The 10,056-nt window shown below is 48.9% G+C and overlaps 1 protein-coding gene and 1 long non-coding RNA gene across 3 annotated transcripts in view; one reads left to right on the top strand and one right to left on the bottom strand.

The window, feature by feature from the left end:
• LOC103366769 (uncharacterized) overlaps window positions 1–9,872 on the top strand; it is a 14,567-nt gene extending 4,695 nt beyond the window's left edge. Inside the window, exon 3 of the long non-coding RNA XR_520685.1 lies at window positions 9,859–9,872. This is a non-coding gene — a long non-coding RNA (uncharacterized LOC103366769). The remainder of the gene's footprint in view (window positions 1–9,858) is intronic.
• The window catches only part of sugct (succinyl-CoA:glutarate-CoA transferase), a 62,576-nt gene that overhangs the window by 7,699 nt on the left and 44,821 nt on the right, over window positions 1–10,056 (bottom strand). The window contains exon 13 of one of the 2 annotated variants that reach the window (XM_008294593.1): window positions 4,264–4,643. The exons of the other annotated variant lie outside the window; for it this stretch is intronic. Coding sequence (XP_008292815.1) covers window positions 4,536–4,643 — 108 coding nt within the window. The 3' untranslated portion in view covers window positions 4,264–4,535. Of the gene's footprint in view, window positions 1–4,263; window positions 4,644–10,056 lie in introns of those variants that run through there. 2 annotated transcript variants of the gene reach the window in all.

Genomic DNA, 10,056 nt, shown 5'->3' with positions numbered 1-10,056 from the left:
TAACGGTGCTAACGGTGCTAACCACTGATCCACCTGCAGCCCTGAATCTAAATCACATCATTTATTTTTTCAATCCTCCAAAAACTTTTGTGTGAAGTTTCGTTTGAGAACTGATGCAGCTTGAAGACTGAATACTGTGGACGGACTCTCCGTGTGCTGTTGATTATCCCGTACGTCATAAATGTGAAGGAGCTGACGTCAGTGATTGACATCTACTGAACCAGAACATCTTTGGTTTCACTTTAACTGGCGCTCAGTTAAGACGCACAGAAGCAGTTTAGAGACAAACGAAATCATCACAGAGCTTTTATAAAAAATAAAAAAACTCTGACCGCTGAACAGTGAAGCCAAATGATAAAACACACACACACACACACACACACACACACACAGACGGTGTAATTGGTTTAACAGTGGTTGACTTCCTGCACAGTTTGATGTTTAAATTAAAGCCATCGATCAGAGTTTGGCTTTTATTAAAGTTTCCCCCCCGGAGATGGTGTGTGTGTGTGTGTGTGTGTGTGTGTGTGTGTGTGTGTGTGTGTGTGTGTGTGTGCATTCATTCACCATATAAAACAGTTATTTCTGCTGCTTCTGAACACACACAGCAGCTCACTGGACGGGTTCGGACTCTGTGTTCGGACATCACTCGTCAGGATGGATCCGGTTTCGGGGTCACGTGTTCAGCAGCCGCTTCCTGCTTCACGGCTTTCCATCGCGTCTCACAACTGCACAATCAGCAGACAGCAGGACGAAACGCACCCGGACCACAACTACCTGCTGCACGACCCAGCTGGGAAGCTGTTGGCGGGCTGGAGCCGGTCCGACATCAGAGTCCTCACCTGGTCTCTGAGGTGGAGGCCAGCCATCCTACCGAGGAAGCTCACTTCAAGCTCTTGCATCCACAGTTTCATTCTTCTGGTTGACAACCCACAGGTGAGCGTCAGAACAGACGGTTCCTATCAAATACATACGCCCCCCTTGGAAGCTTTCCCTCTGTGCAGCTTTGAACCACGGACACTTTAATCAGACTGTTCTGACAGGAGAAGTCCCACAAAGACGTTTTCATGTCAAAGTGAAAACAGATTTCACAATTAATTAAAAATATAAAAAGTAAAATAAGTGACTGCAGTATTCTCCCTCTTTACAGTGACTCTTTAGCCAGGTGGTGTAGACGTCCCACAGTCAGTAAACGCATCATCTGAGGTCAGTGAATGTGTCTCAGTGGTTGTAGTATAAAGACTCGTGTATCTGGAAGGTCCAGTCCCTGGTGGATCAGAACTCCTGGATAGAACCACACCATGAAGACTGAAGAACCCTCCAAGAACTCTGGGAAAGGTTGTTGAGAAGCATCAGTCAGGAGACGATACCAGAACATCTCCAAGTTCCTGAACATCTCTGGAGTCCAGTTCAAGCCATCATTAAGACATGGAAGGACTATGGACCATGAGGAGATCTGACTAGAGCAGGACGTCCTCAGAGACTGAGTGACCGAGCAAGAAGGAGACTAGAGAGGGAGGCCACCAGGACTCCTATGACTCCTCTGAAGGAGGTACTAGAAGGAGACTAGAGAGGGAGGCCACCAGGACTCCTATGACTCCTCTGAAGGAGGTACTAGAAGGAGACTAGAGAGGGAGGCCACCAGGACTCCTATGACTCCTCTGAAGGAGCTACTAGAAGGAGACTAGAGAGGGAGGCCACCAAGACTCCTATGACTCCTCTGAAGGAGCTACTAGAAGGAGACTAGAGAGGGAGGCCACCAATTGTTAATTATTGTTGTGCCTAGCATCTTGTTTAGCCAAACACAACAGCTAGCGTTATCGTATTTAAGCTAAAGTCACAGATAACAGTATTTTTCTTTGGCTAATGTTATGGTGAACATTATCTTGTTTGGACGAATGTAGCCATGACCAGGCCGTGACCTTGTGTAAGCAGATAGCGTTCCTTTTGCTGAGGCTAATGTCATAGCTAACATTATTGCTTTTAGGCTAATGTAGCAGCTAGCACTGTCTTGGTCAGGTCAATGTAATGGCTAACGTCATGTCACTTAGCTTAATGTAGCAGATAATATGAACTTACTCAGGTTAATGTAATAAAAACATTATTTTGCTTAATGTAGCAGCTAAGATTAGCAGCTAAGACCAACTGTGAACATCTATAGAAAGCTAGTAGAAAGCTAAGCTAATGGAACATCATCAGTTGAAGTGAATGTAAGTTAATGTCAGTCAGATGTCGCTAACGCGCCGCAAGAAGAAACGAGTCGATTCAGGATTAATGATGGCGCCCCGTCTACAGAAACATCCCTGTGTTCGTGTTCTCCACCGTAACCCAGACAGCAAAGTCAATTTTACAAAACGATTGAACAAAACATCTTCTGAATCAGACAACAGCTAGCTGCAATGCTAATGCTAATGCTAGCTTGCTGATTATCATCTGGAGTTTTGAAAAATAATCTGACAAATGTGTAGTCTGGGGATAATGAAGGGCTCCAGCAGTCAGATATACAGTGTGTGTTTATGTGTGTGTGTGTTTATGTGTGTGTGTGTGTGTGTGTGTGTGTGTGTGTGCATGCGTGCATACAAGTGTAACAGCATGATTGCATGCATGTGTGCGTGTGTGTAACTCTATCTGCTTGGTATGCAGGGTATCATTATATCCATATGGTCATTTCTCTCTCACACACACTCACACACCATCATTTTATTTTCCAGTTGTTCTTTCGTTTGTTGTGTTTTCCTCAAAAACAGTAAAACAGAAACAAAATTAATCCGACAAATCATTGGAGCAGTAAAAATGAACCCGCGAAGATCAAACAGGAACGACTAATAGTCATTTAGCTGCAAGCCGCCGACTCCTGGACTAGCTGCGAACACGACCTGTGGTTTGTGGAAACGCTAGCTTAGCACAAACACTGGGAGCAGAGGGGAACAGCTAGCCTAGCGCCATGACAGTCAGCATGTTTGCCTCCATATCAAACATGGAATAAATGCACTCTTTTATACTTGTTTTCCTCACTGTCAGTTGCTTATTTTCACATGTTTAGCCTCGTGGGGATCATTTATCAGCACGAAGTACGAACTCAAACTCAGTCTGTTGTTTATCACCACGTGTTCATACGAACGTACGCTGCACAAAGTTCAGGTTCTAAAAGGAACGAGAGGACGTTTGAGCAGTGATGCCATCCAGTGGCAACTATTAAAGGTGCAGCAACACCAGAAGCTGAACCAGACCTTTCAGTTAGGCTTGGTCTGGTTTTGGACCCGGCTCTGGACCGGTGTGGTCGACAAAAGATGGCTGTAAAACCTGCAGGTTTCCACAGAGGCCAGCAGGGGGCGACTCCTCCAGTGGTGAAAACAAGTGTGGTTGTACAGATGAGAGGATGAAGCTTCTTCTCTCTTGATGTCACCTCAGCAGACGTTCTCCTGATGAGTTCAGGGTTTCCATCGACAGTCGTGTCCACTTTGTAAACTCTGGTCAGAAGAAAACGTGTCCTCCAGTTCTCGTCAGACGCAGCTTCGCTCAGTCCATCAGTCTGTTATTTCAACCCGCTGTATGCTGCTGTGGAGGTTCTTCACACTTGTTGACATCAACGTCCAGGACCATCCTGATGCCAGACACCGCTTTGCATTCATCTGCAGGTTTTTAACACCTCACATCTCAGTAATAAGCTGTAGCAGTCGCTTGTGGATGTGACTCCGGCTGGACGTCAGAAACAGAACGCTGGAGGTTTGTTTGCCTCCAGAAGCACCGACGCTGGATCCTTTAAGACCCGAGTGCTGCACATGATCTTGTCTCGGGGCCTGTTTGAAGAGGAAGTCCTGACTCCTCCAGGGCGACACATCGCTGCTTTACTTTTCAAAGTTGGAGATAAATATTTCTCGGGCTTAAACACACTCATTGACAGAACATGATGAAGAGCATTATTCATGTCATGAGCTGGAATCATGAAAAAGCGAACCACCGGGGGCCTTTGGCATCCAGCGTTACGTAACACATCTAAAAGTCCGATGTGGCAGAATAAAGCAGCGCCGACACTTCACAGGAATGAAAACGCTGCCGTGTTCTTTGATAGCGGAGGTCAAACCGAGAGCAGCAGGTTCAGATCTTCGCACACATCCACAGCGGTCCTCGTACGTCCTGCCGCCCTTGATGTTGCAGCAGCTGCATGATGTAACAGCGGCCGGCGGCTCCCACGGGCGCTGCTTAGCCGGCTTCACGGACGCCGCGGCCGGCTTCAAAGAGCTGAGCGGGGAGCGATGGGGAGGAAGAGGAGGCGTAAGAAGAAGAGCAGAGGAGGTGAAGAAGTCATCGTGTGACTGATGGAGGGACGACGGCAGAGACCGGAGAGTTTATCTTCTGTTGGTGGAGACCACAGACCGAACGACGGAGGACAAAGAAAAGAGCCACAGCGTGTCATGTGTCAGGACTTCAGTTGCTTCATGTCACGTTTATCGACTGCAATGGAGCATCAAGTTCTGCATTTACATCCACTGCTCTCTTGGTTCAGTCTGTGAAAAGTAAAGCTGTGGGCGTCGCTACGGCTCACCTGGTTGAGCGGGCGTCCCAGGTACAGGTACAGTCCCCAACCAGGAGGTCATGGGCTCCAGTCCCTGCAGGTCCTTCCTCCATTCTTCTCCCCACTCCTCAAAAAGAAAGTAAAGCTGTCAGACAGCCGCGCTAACTTTAGCTACGTGTGTTCAAGCTAGCTCACTATGAAGCTAGCTACTGCTAACTAAGCCGTTAGCACCGAGCTAGTCAACAAAAAGCAGCCGACAGTCTGTCTGATTGAAAACCAGCTGGTGTCAGAGGTACAGAGCTTTGTGCAGCAAATATTACTTTTTGAACTCCATCTGAAACATCCATCATCTCTACACCTTCATCCTCACCAGGGTCATGGGGGGCGGAGCCTATCCCAGCTGACTCAGGGTGAAGGCAGGTTCACCTGGACAGGTAACCAGTCTATCACAGGGCTACACTTAGAGACAGACAACCAAGCACACTCACATTCACACCTACGGACAATTTACAATCACCAATTAACCTCAACATGTTTTTGGACTGTGTGGGAGGAAGCTGGAGAACCCAGAGAGAACCCACGCTGCACGGGGAGAACATGGAGACTCCACGCAGGAAGATCCCGGGTGTCCTCACCGGGACGTGAACCGGCCCACCTGAAACAACCCGCCTCAAATCTGAGATCTTCAGCAGGAAGCACCCAGAGCTCTCCTCTGGTTCTTCAAGCTCTCTCCTCGAGGCGGGTGTTAAACTACCTGAGGAGGCATCAGAGCGCCGCGTCACACGGAGCTGATGAGCAGAGTCACAATAAGCTCCCTGAACTCGAAGCAGTCTGCTGAAGAGACCTCCTGGATGAAGGTGGAACACCCTCGAGGACCATGAAGACAGTCTGGTTCTCCTCTACTGAAGCCCTTCAGGACCACAAACACCCTCAGAGGCTGAAACTCCACTTGTGAGAGTCGAACACACCACGGTGTGGCTTCTGTCCCGTCCGTGAACACGGCGCGAAGCCTCCGGTTTGATCGTCACCAAACGCTTTCTCTGACTCATGGAACATGTTGGAGATGTTTCCTGTCTGTTGTGTGTCAGGTCTTTGTCTGGTCCTGAACGTGTGCATGTTTATGTGTTGTCTCCACCGTCCTGCTGACAGAAGACACCTCAGACTTCTCTCTCCTCCTTGGTGTTGCTCTGTTTCCATAAACTGATGGGATGCTTTGCAGCCTGGACCACAGTGACGAGAGCTGCAGGATTTGTGTGAAGTGGAAACTCTGGCATGTGGAATGTGTGTTTTGGAGCTGCGAGGAAAGTGGATTAGTGTGTTTGTGTTGCTGTGCTGAGCAGCTGTGGTCCAGGTGTGCAGCAGGACAGAACCCTGATATCTGATCCAACCAGCGGTCCCCATCAGGCGGCTCACAGCGGCACAGAGGTGTCGCCTACGTCTCCCAGAATGCCCTGCAGCAGCAGCCAGGCTACACAGAACAGGGCTCAGTGTGCACGCAGACACTGTTTAAGACTCAAATCAAGTCTGAAGCTCAAATCATGGAACTTCTTAATTAATTCATTAGTATTTGTGACTTTTCACTGCGATTTTGTGTCTTTTTGTGTTGATTTTGTGTCTTTTTGTGTAGATTTTCCATCTTTTTGTGTAGATTTTCCATCTTTTTGTGGCGCTGCTGCATCTTGTCGTCGGGGTTTTGCCTCCATGCGACTGTCAGCAGGACTAAACCACGTCAACTGGAGACCAACAGGGACGCTGAAGTTATTTTCTCAAAAGATTGTGATGATTTTGTGGCTATTTTCACCTTTTCATGGGCACTTTGTGTGTTTTTGTTGTCATGTTTGGAGCAGTTCTGCCACTTCTTTTGCGTTTTGTTGCGGCGTGGCCTCAGACAGCCGTAGTCACGGCGATGGGGATTGTTCACGTCTTCTCTGCTATTCTGCACCTTTTTGTGCTGTGTTGTGTCACTTCCTGTTGTGCCGCGTCACTTCCTGATGTGTCTGAGCCGCTCCCGTCCGAGTCGCCGTGGAAACGTTGGTATTTTAGCTCGTTAGCTGCTGCTTTATCCACCGTTACATAAAACACGTTTGGGCCAAAAATAACATGAAGCAGCAGCCGGCGGCCACGTTTTCTCTCCTTTCTTTCTTCCTGCCTGCTTTTGTTCGACGCTGCGTCCGTCTCCGATGATTATCCGTCTGTTTGTCTCTCGCCGAGTGTCACCGTTTAATTGGACGGCCTCCTCCTCCTCCTGCGGCCTCATGGGAAAGTATGCAGACACATTTTGATTTGATTATGGCTCACAAACCAAACTATGCTGCGTCGCATTCCAGCTCCGGCAGACACTGGAGGAGCTGGTGGACGGTTCCATTCCCCCGTCTTAGGGGATCTGGGCTGTTGTTGAGGTGAACTTGTGTCCGTTTGTGTTGTTTTTGGGCCTTTTTTGTGGTGATTTTCAGAAACGTGGCACAACTGATCAAAAGCAGAAGACGACTAAATTAGTCGACGACGACTCAAAACTGAGATGAGTCAGAAAAAAAAGGAAAATGACTTGAATCTGGTTCAGAATGACGTCAGTCGTGTGCAAAACAACTCTCAATTGTCCAAAACTATGAAGTCTATGGAGAATTACTCAAATCTTCCTCTAAATGGTCCAATATTTGCCCAAGACAACAAAACCTGATGAAAAATTTTGTCCTAAAGTTTTCAAAAATTGTGTCCAATGAACCCAAAATTATGAAAATAAACTCCAGTGACTCGGAACGCGTCCAGATTTACAGAAAAACTCCACAAAATCCATCCAAAAGGACTCAAAGTTTGTCCAAAGTGAAAGAAGCCTGTCTGGGTGGAGATTTGTCCAAAGTATCTTAACACGTGTTCAAATGTCTCAGGTTCGTCTAACATGCTCATCAGAATGACTTCAACCTTGCACATTTCTAAACTAACACAAAACATCTTCTGAACGGCCTCAAAAATCATCCAGAACAACTCAGTTTGTGTCCAAAATGACTAAAAATAAAGAGTCAAAATAAATCCAGGATCACCCAGAACCTCACAGGTTGGAAATGACTTCATATATTGTGGTCAGAGCAGCCGGAGCACCGAGGACTTCAATCAACCTTCAGCTCCTGCATTGTGCCCCCGTGCTGCTGTGGAGTTCTGCCTTTCTGCTCCAGAAGCCTCCAGAACGCACAAACACACTTTATTTCCACTTTCAATTCTTGCTTTGAGAGCTTTGTTTGGGTTTGAACTGCTTCGGCCGCATTCTGTGAAAATCATCTTTACTGTAATAATCAGATCAGCTCGGGCCGAGCGTCCAGCAGAACTCACAGGTTCTGGTTGTTTTGGCTGCCGGATCAGAGCAGAGCGGTCGAGGCTTCACACACTCGGGTTCTGTTCTGAAAACACGGTTTTCTTCCAACAACGATTTTGTTTCTCATTGAAGCAGTTCTTGTGAAAATAAGCACATACTTCTTTATCTCTTCCTCTCCCTGGATGTTTCCTCTCTTCTCTTTCCCAGATGTTTCCACTGAGTGGTTTCTATCAGCCCGGATCAGCGGATCAGCGGAGCCGGACCGAACTCCAACAGCAACACCAGCAGAGTTTCTGCAGAAGACGCTCACCAGCCAGAGGAACGCGCTCGGCCCGTTCGCTCTGTTCTGACAGGTTCTGGCTGATAAATGGGCCCCGTTTGGGCTCGATTTTCTTTACTTTACTTAGATGTGTGTTTTGAGGTTCAGAGGGTTGGAGGAAGGTTCTGGTTCTGCAGGGTCAGAACCTGGAGGAGGACGGTTCTGGTTCGTTCAGGGCCCGTCCAACAACTCTCTGTGTCTTTGACGTTTCTGGCTGATGAGTTGTCGTGATTCTGTCACAGCAGCCGGACGGTTCTGGAGGTCGGCGTCCGTACAGGAGCCTCAGGTTAACCCGGTTGATGACATCACAGGGCTGTGAGCGAGTCCTGGACGTCCAGCGAAGGCGGCTGAAGAACAGGAAGCGTCTCTGCAGCTTCCTCTGGTTTCCAGCAGATTTGTGGTTCTCGATGGATGAGTCCCGGCGGACGCCTCGGAGGAGGCTGACGTCTGACGCCTCTACAGGATCTCACTCAGGCCGAGTCCTGACTGGGAGTCTGGCCTGATCCGTTTTGTGATTTGTCACCTTGAGCCCTCTGCTGGGCTGCATTAATCATCCGGCCTGACAGCTGTTTAGGTTTGAGACCAGGTCAGAGGAGGGAGTTCCCACATCCTGGAAACACCTGGAACACTCGCAGTTCCTTGATGCTGCTTTCCAGGAACGACGATGTCCCACTCCATCCCAGCGCTCCGCCGGCTTCCAAGTACGTCTCCACTCACTGACAGAACCGTCCATGTTTCGCCGCTCCTCGTCCAGAGACTGCAGGTTTTCTGATTCTGTTCTGCTGGTTTGTGGGTTCACGCTGCCGACCCGCTCCGAGGTCACAAGTCATGCTGCGGTTCCGGGCGCTCGGCCAACGAGACGCCGCAACGGCTGCTCGTTAAAACTTTATTCATCCGGAGAGAGCTGACAGGGCTCCACATGTTCCCACTGGGAGAACCCCAGTACGGCCAGTCTGCTGCTAATGCTAGCACACGGCTAACGGACACCACGGCTAGCCACCACACACACTCAACTCACAGGGAAGGAACCATGAAGCAGATGTAGAACATTGGAGGAACCATGAAGCAGCTGTAGGACCTTGGAGGAACCATGAAGCAGCTACAGAACCCTGAAGGAACCATGAAGCAGATGTAGAACATTGGAAGACCCATGAAGCAGCTCCAGGACCCTGAAGGAACCATGAAGCAGATGTAGAACCCTGAAGGAACCATGAAGCAGCTACAGAACCCTGAAGGAACCACGAAGCAGATGTAGAACATTGGAGGAACCGTCATACTTCCCTGTGGTCAACAGGGAGACAGAACGAAGGCGTTTTAACTGCCCGAACCCCCAAAAAACATATCTTCACAAAACAAGAACCACCAAAGCGAACCCGTTCACCAGCCACAAACTGTGAGAAGAGAAAGAACCGCGGCGTGGTCGAGTTCACCAAAGCCGCTGACCACGAGTCAGGAGAACAAACTGACCTTCATCAGGAGGTCTGGTTCCACCGGCTGATGTCAGGACTGCTGAAGTGTAGAAGGTCCGTGTGGGCGCAGACGTAGGGAGTGAAAAGAAACCGACGGTGTCGCTTCAACAGCTCCGGACTGGCAGTCGGCGTTCCACAAGAAGGCACTCGAGCTACAAGTGTCTCTGGAAATAAACAGCCGGTCGCTCCGTCAGCGGGCCGCAATTACCGTGAAGAGGGAACAGGCTGTACCGGCGACGGAGCCGAGCGGCCGGCAGGACGAGCCGGAGCTCGGTCCCTCTGAAACACAGAAACACGACAACCGGCTGATGTTTGGGCCTCGTTGCTGTGGTTTCACATCACTTTGTGGCTGTTTTGCATCTCCTTGTGGTTGCTTTGTGTCTCTTTCTTCTTTGTTTGTGTGTCTTTGTAGCTGTTTTGTGTGTCTTTGTAGCTGTTTGTGTGT

This window comes from Stegastes partitus, unplaced genomic scaffold, assembly GCF_000690725.1.
Source record: "Stegastes partitus isolate 25-593 unplaced genomic scaffold, Stegastes_partitus-1.0.2 Scaffold976, whole genome shotgun sequence".
Taxonomy (NCBI): Eukaryota; Metazoa; Chordata; class Actinopteri; family Pomacentridae; genus Stegastes; species Stegastes partitus.
Note: the sequence above shows the minus strand (reverse complement) of the source record. Positions and strands in the feature narration are given on the sequence as shown.